General features: G+C 42.6%; 1 protein-coding gene across 1 annotated transcript; it reads left to right on the top strand.

Moving 5' to 3' along the window:
* Positions 1-500: 500 nt before the first annotated feature.
* On the top strand, positions 501-17,289 carry LOC129831573 (calcium/calmodulin-dependent protein kinase kinase 1-like). Its single transcript, XM_055894928.1, has 17 exons — positions 501-764; positions 1,021-1,068; positions 1,194-1,247; positions 1,385-1,436; positions 1,540-1,673; positions 1,775-1,811; positions 2,000-2,021; positions 2,456-2,544; positions 2,944-3,143; positions 3,353-3,406; positions 3,664-3,737; positions 3,973-4,060; positions 4,219-4,347; positions 4,562-4,665; positions 5,943-5,987; positions 14,660-14,752; positions 17,205-17,289. The coding sequence occupies exons 1-17, from the start codon at positions 501-503 to the stop codon at positions 17,287-17,289; spliced, it is 1,572 nt and encodes a 523-aa protein (XP_055750903.1).
* The last annotated feature ends 6,819 nt before the right edge of the window (positions 17,290-24,108 follow it).

Below are 24,108 nucleotides of genomic sequence, written 5' to 3'. Positions count from 1 at the left end.
AGAGCTCAGGAGGTTGTCATCTATGATGCATTTAGACATATTATGTCCCTGCAAAGTCATAGTCATTTAGTTTTGTATTGTACATGTAGAAATGTAGAAGCCAATTACAGTTAATTCAGTTGACATACTGTTTTTTTGCTTACTTACCCTGTTAAATAATAAGCTATTTCTAGTTAATGTGCATGCCTTAATTCTACAAAATCGCATTTGGAAAATATTTTCGATATTCAAAATTGGAATGCCAGTTGAGTGTAGTCTCCCATATCAGGGAGATGTTACAGTTGAATCTTGGTTAAGTAAGTAAGCCTTGACTGAGGAATCTCTAGGGCAGAATCTCCTGTTTCTGTAGCGAGAAGCAGCTTGATGAACAAGTACAGAACGCTAGTGAATGTCGGTTAAAATGTACGATTTAATGTTAATTATCTAATTAGCTAGCCCCTATGACATCTCTGACCTTTCTCTGTGATTGAACCGCGAAAGGAACAGGGTCAGGGATAACCATGAGTGAAGACACTGATGGACTGGCAGAGCTGGCAGAGCTGGACTCTGAGCACAATGCAGAGCTGGCTGACATGGTGGCCGCCATGAACGTGGCATCCAACCGGATGACCCCTCCCAACGGCCACCGAAGGCCCCTTGCACCAGCGCGCCGGAAGCTGTCATTGTCAGACAGGAAGCTATCATTGCAGGAGCGATCAACCCAGCCGCGAGAGGCTCGACAGCCCACCATCGAGTCCAAGCGGGTGTCCATTTCGGATTCCCAGGTCAGAGGTCAGGCCTGTGTCCCAAATGGAGGTCTGGGTTCTGTCCCAAATGGCATCCTATTCCTTATATAGTGTACTACTTTTGACAAGGGCCCATAGGAGAATAGGGTGCCATTCGGGATGTAGTATATGGGGGATAGGGTGCCATTTAGGACCCATCCATGAAGTCTCAAAAGAAATAGGCATGAGCCTAAATAATGTGTATTCAATGTGCATTATCCCACCACCAAATACCCTTCACTTTGTCTCTCCCTAGGATTGTATCCAGCTCAACCAATACAAGTTGAAGGATGAGATTGGAAAGGTAAGAAAGGAAAAGTTAGAATAGATGCTGAATTTTTTCTGACAAGAGAAAACATTATTTCATAAAGAATTCTTGTGTAATAAGTCAAAATGATTCTGTGAGACTTTCTTCTCTTTCTATTCTAGGGCTCATATGGTGTGGTGAGATTAGCTTACAATGAAGATGATGAACAATACTATGTAAGAATCTCTGCACATTTTGTTCTTTATCATCTCCTTTGTGGGAGCAGAGAAATGTACAGTTCTGCAACTCTCTGTTTTGGCCTTTTTGACTATTATACTATAGGAGCAAACTGATCATGTCTTTCCTTGCGTAGGCAATGAAAGTTTTTTCAAAAAAGAAGCTGATGAAGATGTGTGGATTTCCTCGTAGGTGAAAATGTTCCTTTTAAGTCTTTAGTATGTGGTTTGGTACTGGTATGAACATGAACTGGTGATGATCACCACTATATATAATGGCGGTTGGTTATAGGACGCCCCCCTCCTCGAGGAGCCAGCACAGAACAGGGACTGCCACCCAAACCCCTGGGGCCACTGGAGAGAGTCTACCAGGAGATCGCCATCTTGAAGAAGCTAGATCACCTTAACATTGTCCATCTGGTGGAGGTGAACATATTGACATACATAAGTGGAAGATGTAAAAGGTTAATTTAGTTCATTTACATTTTGTTTTATTAATTTCAGAGATTTACACTTTCCAATTGTAGGTTCTTGATGATCCTGCTGAAGACAATCTCCACATGGGTAAGTATGCATTCATCATGTCAGTCCACTGAATGGTGATACATGGTGTTCCATGGTAAACTATGTTTTCTGTTGTATCTCCTTGTACTAGGTCCATAGTTTGTATATTGTAATAGTCTATCCAGTTTGATTATTACATAGAAACTAATATGACTAGTCATTTCATTCTCTGTTTGTTTATTTTCTAGCCTTTGAGTTAATGCCAAAAGGGTACGTTTTACTCCTTTCTGAAATATACTGTATTACATTACATTATAACACTGGTCCTTTGTAGCTCAGTTGGTAGAGCATGGCGCTTGTAATGCCAGGGTAGTGGGTTTGATTCTTGGGACCACCCATATGTAAAACGTAACCACCCATGACTGTAAGTCACTTTGGATAAAAGCATCTGCTAAATGGCTTATATTCTTCTTATTATATTATACTGTATATAACACTTAAATTATGAATTTTGTTATTTACATATAACTCCTCCAGTTACTGAATTTGGTGAATATAAGGTATCCATTTTTAAGGGATATAAGATACCAATGACAAGGTTCAGGTTCAGGCATTGTTAGTGGTAGGAAGACCACTGTTTGGAAGATTATGGTGGTGATGCTTACTTACCTTTGCCTGTCTCTGTTGCTTTTCCTGGGCCCTAGCCCAGTGATGGAGGTGCCCTCAGACACTCCCTTCACAGAGGAACAAGCCCGCTTTTACTTCAGAGACATCATCCTGGGGATTGAATACTGTAAGTCCTCCACCTGGATTTCGTCTCAAATGGCATCGTATTCCCTATATACAGTAGTGCACTACTTTTGACCTGAACACTAAGGGCCATGGTCAAAAATAGTGCACTAAATAGGGAATAGAGTGCCATTTGGGACGTATGGCCTAATAGCATTCTGCTCAGAGACCTGCAGCATACTGCTAACCCTGATCATGTTTTTTGCAAGACATTGGTTTGAAAGTCACTAGTCAGATACTGAAAAGACAGGATCAGTTGGTGCTTTGATACCTGAATGTCAAGACCTAAATCAAATGGGCAATGCTCTTTGTATACTTATAAAAGTTTATCTAAAAAAAAGAGAACTAAATCAGTGTTTCCTTTCCTTTTTCCCTGGTCCTATTCTCTCTTCCTCCTTCTCAGTGCACTACCAGAAGATCATCCACAGAGACATCAAGCCTTCCAACCTGTTACTGGGAGACAATGGGCATGTGAAGATTGCAGACTTTGGTGTCAGTAACCAGTTTGAGGGGAGTGATGCTCTCCTGTCCAGTTCAGCAGGGACTCCAGCCTTCATGGCCCCAGAGATGATGACTGATCATGAACATAGCTTTACTGGCAAGGTTAGACACTAATTGCTAATTTATCTAATCAGGTCACTCATCTTTGATTGTATCCTAGAATAATATTTACCCCATGAATATGTATTGCATTGACTGGTATCAAAAAGACTTAGAAATTGACTTGGTATCAAACGTCAACATTTTACTGTACTATAAAATATACAGCAAGCTCTCTTTGTAAAGTAATGGTCAATGTTCATGTTTGTTAGGCCTTGGATGTGTGGGCCATGGGAGTCACCCTGTACTGCTTTGTCTATGGAAAGGTAGGTTCTGTTATTATCATAATGTACGGTATTCTGCCATGGATTATTTTGGCCAACTAGTTTCTGACTTACTGTGTCAATTATGCTGAGGACTACAACTATTGTTTGATCAACCGTTGCATGCCACATAATAATGCTTCTAAAATAAATACATGTAATGGTTTATGTGGGAAACAGACAGCATGTGTATGCATGTAGCCTATCCTTTTATAGTAGCATTTTAATGCCTTTTCTTCTTCACTATCTTCCTCTATCAGTGCCCTTTCATCGATGAATACATCATCGGCCTGCACAATAAGATCAGGAATAGGCCTGTGGAGTTCCCAGACACGTGAGTTCCACTAAGGGACACTATTTACCATGCAAAAACAATTTAGTCTGCTCTCTATGCACCACTCTAAAATATGGGTAGAACTTCACATTATAGCATGTAATAACTTGATAATAACATAGTAATAGTATTGTTTTAACGTTCCTAGCCATTCACTGCTACTGTAGTTACTGTACTGTAGATGGTTCTATTCTATTTGGTGGGTGGTCATCTCAGTCACTCTTTGGTACCACAGGCCTGAAGTATGCAAGGAGTTGAAGGAGCTTATTATAAGGATGCTGGATAAAAATCCTGATACAAGGATCACCATTCCGGAAATCAAGGTAAAAGGGGGCAGATTTAGACCTTCAATAGTGCCTATAAAAAAACAAATCCTTCATAGAAACCACCTATGCCACTTGAAATTAATGTTTTACTGTCCTGGTAGAGCTGTCTTATATGTGTTGTGGGACGATTGTGTTCCCCTCCTGTTTGTTGCCAGGAGCACCCGTGGGTGACAGAGGATGGCACTGACCTTCTACCCCTGGAGGAAGAACACTGCACTGTGGTGGAGGTGACTGAGGAGGAGGTTCAGAACTCCATCAAACTCATCCCCAGTCTGTCTGCTGTGGTGAGTCAGTTCACTAGTGTCCTGTCCAGGGGATTTACAGCTCTTGTCATAAGGCAGATTGCTACAGTGAATATGTGTACCAAACAGCACCCTTTTCACAATATAGTGCACTACTTTTGACAAGGGTCTATATGGCTCTGGTCAAACGTAGTGCACTATAGAAAATAGGTTGCCATTTGGGATGCACCTCTGACACTCACTCTCCCCACGTTAGATCCTGGTGAAGTCCATGCTGAGGAAGAGGTCCTTTAGTAACCCCTTTGAGTGTCACAACAGGAGAGCAGAGAGGTCTATGTCTGCTCCAGGAGGTCTCCTTGCGTAAGTCCCCTATAAATCCTCCTTATCTGCTTTCTTTATCTGCCGATTTTGGGATTAGGAAACAAACAAAACAAAACAAAGTGACAGAAATACACAGAGTCGGTTAGATATATAGGCTACTGTAAATGGGATTAACACAAAAGAAGCACACATATACAAAATACTGTAAGGACAGTAGAAAGAAATTATTGTCCAAAAACAAACTTTCAAGCGGCACTGATCCAAAAGTGATAAAGAGTGAATATACACACTCAGCTACTCACTGTGGACATGGCCAATGCTCTCCACTCGCACCAATAAGTTAGGCTACAATGTTGGCTAAATTAAGTTGATCATTTTGAAAACTAAAAGACAGAGTATTTTGTTTGTCTTCTCTTTACAGCAATAACCATTTGCTTTCCAAACTGTTTTCCTGCAATTGTATTTTGAAATATTGCAATATACAGTGCCTTCGGAAAGTATTCAGACCCCTTGACTTTTTCTAAATTTTGTTACAGCCTTATTCTAAAATGTATTAAATAGTTTATTTTTCCTCATTAATCTACACACAATACCCCATAATGCCATTTTTTTTTTTTTTTTTTTTTTTTTTTTTGCTAATTTATATTAAAAAAATGAAATATTACATTTACATAAGTATTCAAACCCTTTACTCAGTACTTTGTTGAAGCACCTTTGGCAGCGATTACAGCCTCAAGTCTTCTTAGGTTTGGCGCTACAAAGCTTGGCACACCTGTATTTGGGGAGTTTCTCCCATTCTTCTCTGCAGATCCTCTCAAGCTCTGTCAGCTTGGATGGGGAGTGTCGCTGCACAGCTATTTTCAGGTCTCTTCAGAGCTGTTCGATCAGGTTCAAGTCCGGGCTCTGGCTGGACACCTCAAGGACATTCAGAGACTTATCCTGAAGCCACTCCTGTGTTGTCTTGGTTGTGTGCTTAGGGTCGTTGTCCTGTTGGAAGGTGAACCTTCACCCCAGTCTGAGGTCCTGAGCACTCTGGAGCAGGTTTCCATCAAGGATCTCTATATACTTTGCTCTGTTCATCTTTCCCTCGATCTTGACGAGTCTCCCAGTCCCTGCCACTGAACAACATCCCCACAGCATGATGCTGCCACCACCATACTTCACCTAACCCTACTTCATTTTTTTCTACAGTATCTATCTCCATCATGTAATGTAACTTTATGATTACATTGCTTATTTACCATTGACGTGCAGTCTTTAACAAACACATATTTGCTGATATTGTCCTTTTCTTGTCTATCTCTTACCCATTGCAGGGACTCTTGGGGGCGACTAGAAACCGAGGTTCATCCTTCATTGAGGTAAGAGCCCTGGTTAAAAGTAGTGCATACTATATAGGGAATATTTTGCAATTGGGACGCAACGCCAGTCTTGTGGTAACAGGTTTTCTTCTGTGGTTTGATAACTATCATTCTACTCTATGTGATTCTATTTCTATGGTCGCAGTACTGTCTATTTATGCGCTGCTGAGAGTTGATGTGTATTGGACCTGATTGGTAATGCTGTTCCTGACATGCATGGCATTTAATGCAGTGTTCTTCTTGTCATTTACATTTACATTTTAGTCATTTAGCAGACGCTCTTATCCAGAGCGACTTACAGTAGAGTGCATACATTTTATTACATTTTTACATACTGAGACAAGGATATCCCTACCGGCAAAACCCTCCCTGACCCGGACGACGCTATGCCAATTGTGCGTCGCCCCACGGACCTCCCGGTTGCGGCCGGCTGCGACAGAGCCTGGGCGCGAACCCAGCCCAGGCTGGGCGAGAACCCAGAGACTCTGGTGGCGCAGCTAGCACTGCGATGCAGTGCCCTAGACCACTGCGCCACCCGGGAGGTCTTGTCATGACCCTTCCCACTTCTAGTTGCTTTTAACAACAAATCAAATCAAATGTATTTATAAAGCCCTTCTTACATCAGCTGATATATCAAAGTGCTGTACAGAAACCCAGCCTAAAACCCCAAACAGAAAGCAATGCAGGTGTAGAAGCACGGTGGCTAGGAAAAACTCCCTAGAAAGGCCAGAACCTAGAAAGAAAACTAGAGAGGAACCAGGCTATGAGGGGTGGCCAGTCCTCTTCTGGCTGTGCTGGGTGGAGATTATAATAGAACATTGCCAAGATGTTCAAATGCTCATAAATTAACAGCATGGTCAAATAATAATAATCACAGTAGTTGTCGAGGGTGCAACAGTTCAGCACCTCAGGAGTAAATGTCAGTTGGCTTTTCATAGCCGATCATTGAGAGTATCTCTATTGCTCCTGCTGTCTCTAGAGTGTTGAAAACAGCAGGTCTGGGACAGGTAGAACGTCAGATGAATAGGTCAGGGTTCCATAGCCGCAGGCAGAACAGTTGAAACTGGAGCAGCAGCATGGCCAGGTGGACTGGGGACAGCAAGGAGTCATCATGCCAGGCATGAGGTATGGTCCTAGGGCTCAGGTCCTTCGAGAGAGAGAGAAAGACAGAAAGAGAGAAAGAGAGAATTAGAGAGAGCTTACTTAAGTTCACACAGGACACCGGATAAGACAGGAGAAATACTCCAGATATAACCAACTGGCCCTAGCCCCCCGGCACAAACTACTGCAGCATAAATACTGGAGGCTGAGACAGGAGGGGTCAGGAGACACTGTGGCCCCATCCGATGATACAGGGCCAAACAGGCAGGATATAACCCCACCCACTTTGCCAAAGCACAGCCCCCACACCACTCGAGGGAAAACTTCAACCACCAACTTACCATCCTGAGACAAGGCCGAGTATAGCCCACAAAGAGCTCCTCCACGATCTGGGGCTCCACGCAAGATCTCACCCTGTGGGGTCAAAATGATCACAGAAATCCCAGAACCACACGGGGGGACCTAATGAATGACCTGCAGAGAGCTGGGACCAAAGTAACAAAGCCTACCATCAGTAACACACTACGCCGCCAGGGACTCAAATCCTGCAGTGCCAGACGTGTCCCCCTGCTTAAGCCAGTACATGTCCAGGCCCGTCTGAAGTTTGCTAGAGAGCATTTGGATGATCCAGAAGAAGATTGGGAGAATGTCATATGGTCAGATGAAACCAAAATATAACTTTTTGGTAAAAACTCAACTCGACGTGTTTGGAGGACAATGAATGCTGAGTTGCATCCAAAGAACACCATACCTACTGTGAAGCATGGGGGTGGAAACATGCTTTGGGGCTGTTTTTCTGCAAAGGGACCAGGACGACTGATCCGTGTAAAGGAAAGAATGAATGGGGCCATGTATCGTGAGATTTTGAGTGAACCTCATTCCATCAGCAAGGGCATTGAAGATGAAACGTGGCTGGGTCTTTCAGCATGACAGTGATCCCAAACACACCGCCCGGGAAACGAAGGAGTGGCTTCGTAAGAAGCATTTCAAGGTCCTGGAGTGGCCTAGCCAGTCTCCAGATCTCAACCCCATAGAAAATCTTTGGAGGGAGTTGAAAGTCCGTGTTGCCCAGCAACAGCCCCAAAACGTCACTGCTCTACAGGAGATCTGCATGGAGGAATGGGCCAAAATACCAGCAACAGTGTGTGAAAACCTTGTGAAGACTTACAGAAAACGTTTGACCTCTGTCATTGCCAACAAATGGTATATAACAAAGTATTGAGATTAAGTATTTGGTCAATAACAAAAGTTTTTTTCCACCATAATTTGCAAATAAATTCATAAAAAATCCTACAATGTGATTTTCTGGATATTTTTTTCTCATTTTGTCTGTCATAGTTGAAGTGTACCTATGATGAAATTTACAGGCCTCTCTCAACTTTTTAAGTGGGAGAACATGCACAATTGGTGGCTGACTAAATACTTTTTTCCCCCACTGTATATATTCTGTATACATTGCATATAGTTGTTGCATAAGTATTCAGACCCTTTTTTAGGCAAGCCTAAATTAGTTCAGGAGTAAAATATTGCTTAACAAATCACATAATAAGTGACATGGACTCACTCTGGGTGAAATAATACGGATTGACATGATTTTTGAATGACTAAACCTTCCTCTGTCCCTCATATATACAACATCAGTAAGGTCCCTCAGTTAAGTATTGAATTTCAAGCACAGATAAAACTATAAAGACCAGGGAGCTTTTCGAAAAGCCCCATAAAGAAGGGCAGTGACTGGTAGATGGGTAACAACAACACATCATACATAGAATATCTCTTTAACTATGGTCATGTTAATAACTATGCTGTGGATTATATAATAAACCACACAGACACATCAAAGATACAGTCGTCCATCTGAACTGAGCTTTAGGACAGGAATGAAACTGCTCAGGGATGTACAGGTGGCAGGTAGCCTAGTGGTTAGAGCATTGGGTCAGTAACCGAATGGTTGGTGGATTGAATCCCTGTGCTGACAAGTTGAAAATCTGTCACTCTGCCTTTGAACAAGGCAGTTGACAGCCTAGGAACAGTGGGTTATTGTAAATAAGAATTTGCACTTAACTGACTTGCCCACTTAAATAAAAAAATTGGTGATGCCATTGGTGGTTTTAAAACAGCTACAGAGTTCAATGTCTGTGCCGATAGAAAACTGAGGATGGCTCAACACCATTATAGTACTCAACAATAATGACCTAAATGACAAAAACATACATCTTGGTTTTAACAAGGTATTAAGGTATCAAATCTAACACAACACATCACTCAGTGACTGCCTTGTGTTTATGCATGATGGTGGCTTGGTATGACATCAGCAAATGCTGGGGAGATTTCCAGGACAAAAATAATCGGTATAGAGCTAAGCACAAGCAAATCCTAGAGGAAAACATGCTTTAGTCTGCTTTACACCAGAGACTGGAAGTGGAATTCACATTTCAGCGGTACAATAACCTACTACACAAGGCCAAATCTACACTGGAGTTACCAAGAAGACAGTGAATGTTCCTGAGTGGCCATGTTACAGTTTTGACTTAAATCTGCTTGAAAATCTATGGTAAGACTTGAATTGCTGTCTAACCATGACATTGCCATGACATCTAACCATGACATCTAACCATGACATTGCCATGACATCTAACCATGACATCTAACCATGACATTGCCATGACATCTAACCATGACATTGCCATGACATCTAACCATGACATTGCCATGACATCTAACCATGACATCTAACCATGACATTGCCATGACATCTAACCATGACATTGCCATGACATCTAACCATGACATCTAACCATGACATCTAACCATGACATCTAACCATGACATCTAACCATGACATTGCTGTCTAACCAACATCTTGGCAGAGCTTGAATAATTTTGAAAAGAATAAAGGGCAAATCAAATAAACTAAAATCAAATCCATTTTTATTTGTCACATGCGACGAGTACAACAAAGCTTACCATGAAATGCTTACTTACAAGCCCTTAACCAACAATGCAGTTAAGAAATCAGAGTTAAGAAAATATTGACTAAATAAACTAAAGTTTAAAAAAGTAACACAATAAAATAACAATAACGAGGCTATATACAGGGGTAACCATTAAACCTCTCACTAAAGGCTTCAGTAATACAAAAGTTATACTTAAATCCGAACTGGTTCTCTAGCAGATTAGTAAGAATGTCTCACCCCATGTTCAAGAAGGTCCCTTTTCCCCTTTTCCAGATTACAACATCTCACTTTTGGTTATTTGAAAATTAAATAATCTCCAAAATATCACTGTTTTTAAAACAAGCAATAGAAAGTTGGTTGCAATTTCAGTTTAATCCACCAGAAAAGACAGAACAAATAATGCAACAAAAAATATGGTTAAACTCAAATATACTAATAAAAATAAGGTATCATCTTTGTAAATTAGATCACAAATAGGACTGGTGGAGTTATTATGTCACACGAGTTATTATGTCACACATGCAGCTAAAAAAAATATGGAAATGTCTGCTCTGACCCAAACTACAACCAACTAATTGCAGCATTACCGCAAAAATGGAAGACGCAAGTGAAAGAAGGAAAAAGTAAGGAACTTGACTGTCGGCCCTGCAATAAAGACAAAAATTGGTTAAAGAAAAGTGTGATCAATAAAAAGCTATACCAATTTAATGACCCCAAAAATTGACAGCTGTGCCATATAGATTGCAAAAATGTTCGGTAGAGATTTTTGATGTACCGAATCCATGGCACATTGTCACGCCCTGACCTTAGAGAGCCTTTTTATTCTCTATTTTGGTTAGGTCAGGGTGTGACTAGGGTAGGTACTCTACTTTTGTATTTCTATGTTGGCCTGGTATGGTTCCCAATCAGAGGCAGCTGTCTATTGTTGTCTTTGATTGGGGATCATATTTAGGCAGCCTTTTCACACCTGTTGTTTGTGGGATCTTGTTTTTGTATTGTTGCTGTTGAGCCCTACAAGGCTGTACGTTTTGTTGGTTTCTCTTTCTTGTTTTGTTGCTGGTTATCATTAATAAATATGATTAACCTACCCCACGCTGCATCTTGGTCCGACCATTCTTACAACGGCGAGCGTTACACACATGGTGTATGAACTGATACGCAAAACACCTCCCGGATTCAAAACTTAGAATTATTATACAAAATTCTTGCAACCAAAATAATGTTATATATATGGGGGATACAACCATCCCAACTCTGCAGATTTTGCTGCGAAGAGACAGAATCATTAGATCATTTGTTTTGGTACTGTCCATATGTAGCTTGTTTTTGGTCGCAGGTCCAGGAATGGCTGAAGAATTGTAACATTTACCTGGAGCTAATTCTGCAAATAGCACTGCTAGGTGATTTGAAAAGTCAGTCAATCGATCGATAACATACAGTTAAAGTCGGAAGTTTACATACAATTAGGTTGAAGTCATTAAAACTCGATTTTCAACCACTCTAAAAATTTCTTGATAACGAACTATAGTTTTGGCAAGTCGGTTAGGACATCTACTATGTTTATGACACAAGTAATTTTTACAACAATTGTTTACAGACAGATTGTTTCACTTATAACTCACTCTATCACAATTCCAGTAGGTCAGAAGTTTACATACACTAAGTTGACTGTGCCTTTAAACAGCTTGGAAAATTCCAGAAAATTATGTCATGGCTTTAGACGCTTCTGATAGGCTAATTGACATAATTTGAGTCAATTGGAGGTGTACCTGTGGATGTATTTCAAGGCCTACCTTCACACTCAGTGCCTCTTTGCTTGACATCATGGGAAAATCAAAAGAAATCAGCCAAATCAGCCAAAAACAATTGTAGACCTCCACAAGTCTGGTTCATCCTTGGGAGCAATTTCCAAGGGCCTGAAGGTACCACATTCATCTGTACAAACAATAGTACGCAAGTTTAAACACCATGGGACAACACAGCCGTCATACCGCTCAGGAAGGAGAAGCATTCTGTCTCCTAGAGATGAACGTACTTTGGTGCGAAAAGTGCAAATCAATCCCAGAACAACAGCAAAAGACCCTGTGAAGATGCTGGAGGAAACAGGTACAAAAGTATCTATATCCATAGTAAAATGAGTCCTATATTGACATAAGCTGAAAAGCCACTCAGCAAGGAAGAAGACACTGCTCCAAAACCGCCAGAAAAAAAGCCAGACTACGGATTGCAACTGCACATGGGGACACAGATCGTACTTTTTGGAGAAATGTCCTCTGGTCTGATAAAACAAATATAGAACTGTTTGACCATAATGACCATTGTTATGTTTGGAAGAAATAGGGGGAGACTTGCAAGCATCGTGTTGTGGGGGTGCTTTGCTGCAGGAGGGACTGGCATCATGAATAGATGGCATCATGAGATATGAAAATTATGTGGATATATTGAAGCAACATCTCAAGACATCAGTCAGGACGTTAAAGCTTGGTCGCAAATGGGTCTTCCAAATGGACAATGACCCCAAGCATACTTCCAAAGTTGTGGCAAAATGGCTTCAGGACAACAACGTCAAGGTTTTGGAGGGGCCCTCACAAAGCCCTGACCTCAATCCTATAGACAATTTGTGGGCAGAACGGAAATAGCGTGTACGAGCAAGGAGGCCTACAAACCTGACTCAGTTACAGCAGCTCTGTCAGAAGGAATGGGCCAAAATTCACCCAACTTATTGTGGGAAGCTTGTGGAAGACTACCCGAAATGTTTGACCCAAGTTAAACAATTTAAAGGCAATGCTACCAAATACTAATTGAGTGTATGTAAACTTCTGACCAACTGGGAATGTGATGAAAGAAATAAAAGCTGAAATAAATCTTTCTCGCTGCTATTATTTTGACATTTCACATTATTAAAATAAAGTGGTGATCCTAACTGACCTAAGACAGGGAACTTTTTTTCGGATTAAATGTCAGGAAATGTGAAAAAACTGAGTTTAAATGTATTTGGCTAAGGTGTATGTAAACTTCCGACTTCAACTGCAATAATACTTTTTGCAAACATTTTTATATTTAATTTACATTCTGTAGAAACTATGAGAATATAAAGGTTCAGAACTTTTGTACAGCAGAGTTAAAAAATATATGGCAAATAGAAATAGAAAATGAGATAGATGGGAGGGGTTGAATTGAGGTGAAGGGTGGGACTAAAAACAACAAGATAACTAATGTAAAGTATACTGAGTCCGTAAAATGTATATAGGTGCAGACTTTTGTGAAACAGCACAGTTAAAAATATATGGCTAATAGAACTGGATGGTCTTCAGAGATAGATGGGAGGGGTTGAGGGTAACTGAAGGATGGGATTAAAAACAAACATAAATTAACTATTGTAAAATACATTGTGTCTGTAAAATGTATATGGTATGTATAAGCTGGAAGTAGACGCCTAAGTGTTGTTGTCCATTAGTTTACTCCAATTAGGGGAGGGGTGGTAGGGTTAGGGGAAAATAATAAAGGAAAATATATTGAAAAGAAAAATATATATAATTGAAAACTGACAATTACATTGACGGAAGCTGAAATCTATCAGCAATATAAAAAATATTTTTTAAAAAGAAGAAAAAAAGAATAATGGGCAAATATTGTACAAGCCAGGTGTGCCCAGTGGCGGTTCTAGACCATTTAAACTGGGGGGGCCAAGCTGGGGCCAGTTGTACTGTTAGAGGGGCCAGTTACATTAGATGTTATTGTTGTCACCGTTTTCTTCACTGCATTGCAGGCATTAACAGGCTAAAGACCATGTTCAAAATCATCATCGTTGCCACTGTCTAATAACGGATGTAAAAAAAGAACGATAGCAAAAATTTGTTATGTAAAAATTATTTCATACTCCACATTTAGGGGGGCCACAAGGGGGTCCAAAATTGTTGTCACAGGGGCACTGCCCCCCTCCCCCCAGAACCGCCACTGGGTGTGCCAAGCTCTTATAGACTTACCAAAGAAGACTCACCGCTGTAATTGATGCCAAAGGTGTTTCTAACATGTATTGACTCAGGAAGCTAATGTCACGGCTGTCGTAAGAACGGGACCAAGGCGCAGCGGATGTTGAGTTCCACATATTTAATTCAGAAAGAGAAACTTAAAACAAAACAAAATATATCAATAAATGAACAACTAAACGTGACTACGTGGTGCACATGCACAAACACAAAACAATATCCCACAAATGCAGGTGGGGAGAAAGCCTACCTACATATGATCCCCAATTAGAGGCAACGATTACCAGCTGCCTCTAATTGGGAACCACACAAACCACCAACCTAGAAATCTATAAACTAGAAGGTATTGTATGTACAAAATCTCATGACTGTAGCTCAAACGGTACAAGAGATATGCTTGTTCACATTTTGGAATTTGAGTTGATTACAATAGCGCCTCCCTTGGGCCAATCTGTGTAATTTTGTAAATGCCGAATCTCTATGGCAAGACACATCATTCACCCAAGTTTCGCCAAAAGATGTTGTGTGTGATTAACATATGTACAAACGTACTGAGACCGATCCATAGTCGTCCCCCTTGCCCCTATTTCATCATGGGCGACAATAAAACATGTGTTGCTCGCAGGAAATCAAGCAGAGAAGGAGAGTTGGATGGAAACGGAGAAGGAGAGTTGGAGGACCTTACTGAAGATGATGGTGCACTTGCAGAGGGCTGCTGGTAAACCTTTTTTTCCCCGATAGACCTGTTTAAATTAGGGGACAGACCTGTTCAAAGCAAACTCTTTGCTGTATCTTCATATGATATGTAATATTAATGTAATATATTTGAAGAGAGATCCAAATGAAAGAGCTCACCCTTACAGTCTTTTAGAAAGATTTGTGATAACTACAGTACAAACCATGTATTAGGTTTTTAACTTTTGTCTTATTCCATCTGCGTGATGTTTGTGTCTGCTGTTAACATAGGGTTTCATTGTCTGTTCATGATGTACTGTACTATATTACTCATAATAGTCTGAATGCCTTTTGTACTATTAGCTCTGTGTTTTCCAAATATTACACCTATGTATTGAACTGAAATGTGGTTGTTACAATGTAAATATGTACCATTCTAAAGAAGTCATTTTTGCATGCTTTCATACAGTTGATGTTGAAGATAATTAAAGGTAGCAAATGAACATTCTTGTTTGTTCTCTGTATGGCTCTCTCTAACAGGATGTGCTGGCTCTTGTACGCAGGTGTTATTAACGTCCTATAGTGCAAGCAATCTTTCATCTGGGGCCGTTTCAAAAGAAAGAGTAGGACTAAAGGCTTTATTTTTAATATATATATTTTTTACTGTTTTACAAATTGAAGTGAGTGATATCACATCTAGATGTCAAATGGACTTCTGGAACATGTGTCAGAATAACTTTTAGGATTTAAGAGGGAAAAACAAGTTACGTCGACACAAAGTCTGCGTTGTGAGGAGCTAAAATGTGCAGCTTATTCTGAATCATCTCAGCTGACATGAAAGTAATATAATTTCATAATTTAAACACTTGAATAAAAAAAATCCACCTGTTTTTGTTTTCGGTCAGACTTTTTAAAATTGGTATTTCTGTAATGCTGAAGTATACCACATAATTTTCAACAATATGACCACCTATTTGTTCAATAGTTCATATTGACATTCCCTCATGTCACAGCCCAGTAGGCTATTCAAGTTATGGCTCTCTGACACCATCCACATGCTTTTGTAAAAAAATAACTGGAATAACACTTGTATTATTGTGACAGGGTGGGAACCTTAGTTTTGGTCAGTGTTTCCCCTGTGACCTTAATTAGAATGGGACAGGTCAAACGTATCAAAGCGCCCCTGTGACTTGTTAGGTAAGAGATGTTGTACCTGAAGTTGGTGGAAAATGTGTTTGAGAACAATGCTGTTTTTAATAAATATTTGTGGTGTGGTAAATTGGTCTACGGTTTGTGTTTACTTTGATTATCAGTGTTTCTTTATTCAAAATTGACAGACAAAGTCATTGCCCTTATGTTCAATGTCCCTGTTTCTTTGTAAATATACCACTAGATGGCACCCTTGTGTCTGACTATCATCTATTGTGCCTCAGGTCAGTTTTTTCTTCTTCATTGTTCTTCATACAGAGGCTACGTTAGGCTTGCTTCAGACAAACATGTCATAATGTATTTGACACCAACTTCCTTCTGTAGAATGATCTAATACCAGTTGCCAATGACCACAGTGAAACATCATGCCATGTGTCCCATGCTTTTTTTCTTTCAACAGTCAGGGAACACAATGCATGTAAAGGTTTGCCCACTCTTGATAAGAGGTGTACAGATGAAGTCCTTATGTCTCTGTCATGCACTCCTCAGCAAGAAGAGGTAAAAATATGTATGTTTATCCTGTGATTGAGTACTATAGAGCCATTTATCTTAAGGGGCTGTCATACTAGTCATATGTGTTATGACAGGGGATTTGACATGACACACAGCCCCTCTATCTAAAAGAAACACTCCAAGGGTTAAGTTTCCCTATACTGAAGTGTGTGACTTCCTGCACAGGTGTCAGGGGTACATGCTGCATGCACAGCCTCCATGTGAGCTGTAACAAAATAAAAAAGGCATGTTCATTATATGTCCATTCATGTATTGAAACATGCCCATCACTTTGGACCATATTTAATCATTCTTTACATTAGTTGGCATTTTTGTGATCAGTTTATTTTCCCATTGCTATACATGGCACTCCTCGAAAACCACAGTGGAATGTCTCTGAGCAAGGGTTACTGTGGAAACAGTTGCCAAGCAACAGCACAATAGTGCTCTGTTTTTGATCGGACCACACCTTATAAATAGAATGCATAAAACTGACTTGTTTCTCCACATTATACATCAAAATCCATGGGTCTACTGATAGAGGTACAATTCAGTTGATAATTGATTGTTATGATTCCTTACATAAAATAGACTACACAGGAAACAGACAATGTGTTGTATTGTAACTGATAAAAAAAAGATATATCTCCCTAAGCCTGTGTGAAGTACATACCTGTGTATGGTAGAGCACACCTCCCCTGTGTGCTCGGGAGACCACCAACCCTCCAGCACAGCCTGTCTTCTTTGGGAGAACTGTATGGTGTATAGCTGATCATTCTCTGCTCCCTTGCCAGTGACATCTGCCATGGCAGCCTCAGCAACAGGCTGAGCCAGCCAGGCCAATGCAGAGGCCAAGTGGGACTCCCCCGGCCCAGCTAAACCCATTACAGCTGTTACAACCCAGTCAGCTCCATCATGGGCTTGGGTTTCTCATTTCCCATCCCCAACTCTGTCAGTCTGTTCCAAGTCACTCACGACTCCATCATGCTAGCAGTCATGTTGCCCATGTCTCTTTCTCTCTGAGCTTCATATAACTGACTGGTTTGCAAAACTCAGCCTAAACACACTAAGGTCCCAGTTGATTTTTACACAAAGACAATGCTGGTGTCACTGACATGGTATCAAGTCCTAAACACACAAATTAAACAATCACTTTCAGACCTGCCAATGCGCCAGAGAGCTCATCTCTCGGCTATACTCCTTGGTAAACTATTTTCACAGTCCTTCTGTTCATGATTCTTAATAACAAAACGTTTCATGGAATTGTTTTTGAAACTCAATGCAAATAACTGCAGATTACACAGACAGTCTTCTCAAAGTATTTGTTTTCATTTACAAGGTCTTGACAAATCTCCACAGCTGTATACTATCTCTGTTGGGTCTGCTCTCTGTCTCTCCCTCAGTGTGTGGATACTAACCAACCAGAACCAATAATAGATATCAAAACAGGAAATGCACAATTATACGTTTCAATCAAAAAGGTAATGATTTACATGATCAAAAAGTGCAACAACAGGAAATACAATGACTATTTGCAATGCTCAAGCCTTTGTTGCTACCGCTGCATTTTGCAGCCATGAGGTCTGTGCAGTAGGTACTGTGTATTATTTACGTTCCTGCTGTGTGGGCCCACAGCATGTCACACCCAGCATAGGGAGATTACCTCTAATGTCCATGGTCCTGCTACTTTTTCCGTGGTGGGTACAATACATGTTTTGTATGTATGGTTTTTGAAAGCCCATAAAACTACTGGACAGACAAAGCTAGAAGATATGCTACATTTCTTAGTCATGTACAGTATTGCAGCCTATAGTTAAGGGTCAATGCCAAATCTTTGTTGGTAAAGGTATCCCAGAGCAGCTGCAGGAGGGAGACAAGCCTTTTAAAATAGCAGCCCAATACACATACAATATACTACAGCCAGGTGCACTCTAAAGCATATGCTGTAGACCGAACTCAATGTGGGCACCGACAGTCATACACATACTGTACACACTGAGATACACTCCAAACCCCAATGTGTCTGTCATATCACCAGGAAAATCACGAGGAGAGAAGAGATGAACACAGCTACGTGCCAAGACACTTCACCAGGAAAATCACGAGGAGAGAAGAGATGAACACGGCTACGTGCCAAGACACTTCACCAGGAAAATCACGAGGAGAGAAGAGATGAACACGGCTACGTGCCAAGACACTTCACCAGGAAAATCACGAGGAGAGAAGAGATGAACACGGCTACGTGCCAAGACACTTCACCAGGAAAATCACGAGGAGAGAAGAGATGAACACGGCTACGTGCCAAGACACTTCACCAGGAAAATCACGAGGAGAGAAGAGATGAACACGGCTACGTGCCAAGACACTTCACCAGGAAAATCACGAGGAGAGAAGAGATGAACACGGCTACGTGCCAAGACACTTCACCAGGAAAATCACGAGGAGAGAAGAGATGAACACGGCTACGTGCCAAGACACTTCACCAGGAAAATCACGAGTACAAAGCAGAACATTTGGATAGTTATCAAACTGTTCATCTAAAGTAACATCTCTTGGGTGATGATTGCAATGATACGTCCCAAATGGCACATTATTCCTTATATGGTGCACAACTTTTGACCAGAGCCCTTTAGGCCTTGGTCAAAAGAAGCACACTACAGTATAGAAGGAATAGGGTGCAATTTGGAATGCCGATATGGACAATAATAACTTCTGCCATATGAGAGTACTCTCCTCTGATACAAACGTTTTCTGTCTCCTGGCTGCAGCCTTCTACCCGGTGTGGACTTTGAGAAGGTGACCTCCTCTCTCTCTGCAGAGGGTGTGCTCAGCGTCGAGGCCCCACTGCCCTTGTCACACCCTGGCCTTAGTTATCTTTGTGTTCATTATTATTTTAGTTAGGTCAGGGTGTGACATGGTGAAGTATGTGTTTTTGTATTGTCCAGGGGGTTGTATGGTTTAGAGGGTTAAGGAGTATAGATGGTTTAGTGTTGTGTGTAGTTGTCTAGGAAAGTCTATGGTTGCCTGAATGGGTTCCCAATTAGAGACAGCTGGTTTCTGTTGTCTCTGATTGGGAGCCATATTTAAGGCAGCCATAGGCTTTAGCTGTTGTGGGTCATTGTACATGTCTAGTCTATGTCGAACGTAAGTAGTTTGTGTGTGCACTTGCGTTTGTAGTTTCACGGTCGTTTGTTGTTTTGTTAGTTTGAATAAGTGTTTCGTGTTCCGTCTTCGTATAAATAAAAAAAGAAGATGTATTCATATCATGCTGCGCCTTGGTCCTCTCACTCATATCAAGACGATCGTGACAGAATGACCCACCAAACCCGGATCAAGCAGCATGACAAGCGGCAACAGGATCAAGGCATCAAGGATTCATGGACATGGGAGGAGATATTAGATGGAAAGGGACCTTGGGCACAACCGGGAGAATATCGCCTCCCTCGTGAAGAGCTGGAGGCAGCGAAAGCCGAGAGGAGGCGATATGAGGAGGCAGCACGGAGGCAAGGCTGGAAGCCCGCGAGTACTACCCAAAAATTTCTTGGGGGGGGGCTAAGAGGTAGTGGGCTGAGGGCAGGTAGGAGACCTGTGCCCACTTCCCAGGCTAACCGTGGAGAGCGGGAGTACGGGCGGACACCGTGTTACGCAATAGAGCGCACGGTGTCTCCTGTACGTGTTCATAGCCCGGTGCGGGTTATTCCACCTCCCCGCACTGGTAGGGCTAGATTGGGCATTGAGCCGGATGTCATGAAGCCGGCCCTACATATCTGGCCACCAGTACGTCTCCTCGGGCCGGCTTACATGGCACCAGCCTTACGCATGGTGTCCACGGTTCGCCTACATAGCCCGGTGCGGGTTATTCCACCTCCTCGCACTGGTCGGGCGACGGGGAGCATTCAACCAGGTAAGGTTGGGCAGGCTCGGTGTTCAAGGGAACCAGTACGCCTGCACGGTCCGGTATTTCCGGCGCCACCTCCCCGCCCCAGTCAAGTACCACCAGTGCCTCCTCCACGCACTAGCCCTATGGTGCGTGTCTCCAGCCTTTTACCACCAGTGCCTAAACCACGCACCAAGCCTCCTGTGTGTCCCCAGAGTCCTGTGCGTCCTGTTGCTGCTCCCCGCACTAGCCCTGACATGCGTGTCCCCAGCCCGGTACCACCAGTTCCGGCACCACGCACTAGGCCAAATGTGCGTCCCCAGGGTCCAGTATGCCCTGTTCCTTCTCCCCGCACTAGCCTGAAGGTGCGTGTCCTTAGCCCGGTGCCTCCAGTTCCGGCACCACGCACCAGGCCTACAGTGCGCCTCATCCGGCCAGAGCCATCCGTCTGCCCAGTGCCATCTGAGCCATCCGTCTGCCCAGTGCCATCTGAGCCATCCGTCTGCCCAGTGCCATCTGAGCCATCCGTCTCCCCAGCGCCATCTGAGCCATCCGTCTCCCCAGCGCCATCTGAGCCATCCGTCTCCCCAGCGCCATCTGAGCCATCCGTCTGCCCAGTGCCGTCTGAGCCGCCCGTCTGTCCCGAGCCTTCAGAGCCGTTAGTCAGTCAGGAGCCGCTAGAGCCATTCGTCAGTCAGGATCTGCCAGAGCCGCCAACCAGACAGGATCTGCCAGAGCCGCCAACCAGACAGGATCTGCCAGAGCCGCCAACCAGACAGGATCTGCCAGAGCCGCCAACCAGACAGGATCTGCCAGAGCCGCCAACCAGACAGGATCCGCCAGAGCCGCCAACCAGACAGGATCCGCCAGAGCCGCCAACCAGACAGGATCCGCCAGAGCCGCCAACCAGACAGGATCCGCCAGAGCCGCCAACCAGACAGGATCCGCCAGAGCCGCCAACCAGACAGGATCCGCCAGATCCGTCAGCCAGCCATGAGCAGCCAGATCCGTCAGCCAGCCATGAGCAGCCAGATCCGTCAGCCAGCCATGAGCAGCCAGATCCGTCAGCCAGCCATGAGCAGCCAGATCCGTCAGCCAGCCATGAGCAGCCAGATCCGTCAGCCAGCCATGAGCAGCCAGATCCGTCAGCCAGCCATGAGCAGCCAGATCCGTCAGCCAGCCATGAGCCGTCCAGCCAGGATCCGCCAGAGCCGTCCAGTCAGGATCCGCCAGAGGCGTCCAGCCAGGATCCGCCAGAGCCGTCCAGCCAGGATCCGCCAGAGCCAGCCAGCCAGGATCCGCCAGAGCCAGCCAGCCAGGATCCACCATTCAGTACGGTGCTGCCCTTCAGTCCGGTGCTGCCCCTTATCCTGGTGCTGCCCCTTATCCTGGTGCTGTCCCTTATCCTGGTGCTGCCCCTTAGTCCGGTGCTGCCCCTTAGTCCGGTGCTGCCACTTAGTCCGGTGCTGCCCCTTATTCCAGTGGGGTTAAGAAAGCGGGTAGTGACTATGGTGGGGTGGGGACCACGACCAGTGCCAGAGCCGCCACCGTGGACAGACGCCCACCCAGACCCTCCCCTAGACTTTATGCTGGTGCGCCCGGAGTTCGCACCTTAAGGGGGGGGTTATGTCACACCCTGGCCTTAGTTATCTTTGTGTTCATTATTATTTTAGTTAGGTCAGGGTGTGACATGGTGAAGTATGTGTTTTTGTATTGTCTAGGGGGTTGTATGGTTTAGAGGGTTAAGGAGTATAGATGGTTTAGTGTTGTGTGTAGTTGTCTAGGAAAGTCTATGGTTGCCTGAATGGGTTCCCAATTAGAGACAGCTGGTTTCTGTTGTCTCTGATTGGGAGCCATATTTAAGGCAGCCATAGGCTTTAGCTGTTGTGGGTCATTGTACATGTCTAGTCTATGTCGAACGTAAGTAGTTTGTGTGTGCACTTGCGTTTGTAGTTTCACGGTCGTTTGTTGTTTTGTTAGTTTGAATAAGTGTTTCGTGTTCCGTCTTCGTATAAATAAAAAAAGAAGATGTATTCATATCATGCTGCACCTTGGTCCTCTCACTCATATCAAGACGATCGTGACAGCCCTTGCCAGCCATACAGGAAGGAGGCCGCTCCATGGTCATCAGCGATAAGTAAACTCCCCATGAGTAAGCTTCCAACATTGTGTAATTTTGCAGGCATCAGTTCTCAAGTGCAATTCATAGCTAATACTTGACATCTTCTTCAGTGGCTTATATTTTATACCTTAAATTGCATTGTTAGTGTCACTTCTTGTAGTCCAAACCTTTATATATTCCCTATCATGGTTGTCTTTAAAAAACTGACAGGAGAACTGACAGACATCTATTATGTTATTTTTTATTAACGGGGATGATGATTGGGACTAGTGACTATTACCTAACAACCAATCATAGCAGGAAGAGTCAAGCAGACAGATCATCTCCAGTAGACATTGGTCAACTGGAGAGAGGCGCTTACAGACTATCAGTATCATTTCAATTAACTATCTACTAACACTAACCCTAGCCCTAACCGTATCCTAACCCTAAACTTAACCCTTACCCTAACGCTAGCCCTAACTCTAACCTTAACCCTTACCCCAACCCTTATTCTAAACCTTACCCAACCCTAACTGTAACATTAGAAAGCAGTTTCTTATCAACATTTAGTCAGTTGCTTATCAACAGATAGATTGTTGATAGCATGACTATCCAAATAAATTGTGACCGTGCTTTTTCTACATAGCTGACCATGTCTGTACACTTGATGATGTATGCAGGTGAGTTGGGAGATAAGTCTCCACCTGGAAGTCAGTATTTCTGCAGTCTCATAATGTTTCAATCTTCTGATTTCAAATACATTTACTGTACAGTGTTTTCAATATAGTGGACGTTTCCAGTTAATTATACGAAGAGGAGTAGCTAAGGATAATTCTCTGTGCGGTTGGAGTCATGGGAGGTTTCTTAAAACCTTCCGCTGAACATTCTGGTTCATCTGATAAATAATAAACAGCAAAGTAGATAAATGTTAATATGACTAAATAATTAATTTTGTAGCAGTCATGCATAGTATTCACTCCACAAATGTCTTGTTAACAAACTATAGTTTTCTTAAGTCGTTAGGACATCTACTTTGTGCATGACACAAGTACTTTTTCCAACAATTGTTTACAGACAGAATATTTCACTTATAATTTACTGTATCACAATTCCAGTGGGTCAGAAGTTTATATACACTAAGTTGACTGTGCCTTTAAACAACTTGGAAAATTCCAGAAAATGACATCATGGCTTTAGAAGCTTCTTTTAGGCTAATTCACATAATTTGAGTCAATAGGAGGTGTACCTGTGGATGTATTTCAAGGCCTACCTTCAAACTCAGTGCCTCTTTGCTTGACATCATGGGGAAATCAAAATAAATCAGTTGTAGACCTCCACAAGTCTGGTTCATCCTTGGGAGCAATCTCCAAACACCTGAAGGTACCACGTTCATCTGTACAAACAATAGTATGCAGGTATATACACCAATGCTAACAAATACTAATTGAGTGTATGTAACTTCTGACCCACTGGGAATGTGATGAAAGAAATAGAAGCTGAAATAAGTAATTAAATGTCAGGAATTGTGAAAAACTGAGTTTAAATGTATTTGGCTAAGGTGTAAGTAAACTTCCGACTTCAACTGTATACATATTTCATGGCCAAAGGTAGCAGACAAATCTGAGTATGAGGAAATTAATCCTCAAAACAGGTCAGCAAATCTTGGAAGTATGATAAAGGATTAGATTGGGACAATTGTCTGATAGAATGCCAGATT

The sequence above is a fragment of the Salvelinus fontinalis genome, chromosome 33, assembly GCF_029448725.1.
Source record: "Salvelinus fontinalis isolate EN_2023a chromosome 33, ASM2944872v1, whole genome shotgun sequence".
In the NCBI taxonomy this organism is placed as follows: Eukaryota; Metazoa; Chordata; class Actinopteri; order Salmoniformes; family Salmonidae; genus Salvelinus; species Salvelinus fontinalis.
Note: the sequence above shows the minus strand (reverse complement) of the source record. Positions and strands in the feature narration are given on the sequence as shown.

Bases quoted from the DNA above. Each gene is read 5' to 3' on its own strand.
- LOC129831573 (XM_055894928.1), top strand. From the start codon at position 501: ATGAGTGAAGACACTGATGGACTGGCAGAGCTGGCAGAGCTGGACTCT. The intron at 4,061-4,218 runs GTAAAAGGGGGC...GTTTGTTGCCAG, and splicing joins TCACCATTCCGGAAATCAAG to GAGCACCCGTGGGTGACAGA. The intron at 4,348-4,561 runs GTGAGTCAGTTC...TCCCCACGTTAG, and splicing joins TCCCCAGTCTGTCTGCTGTG to ATCCTGGTGAAGTCCATGCT.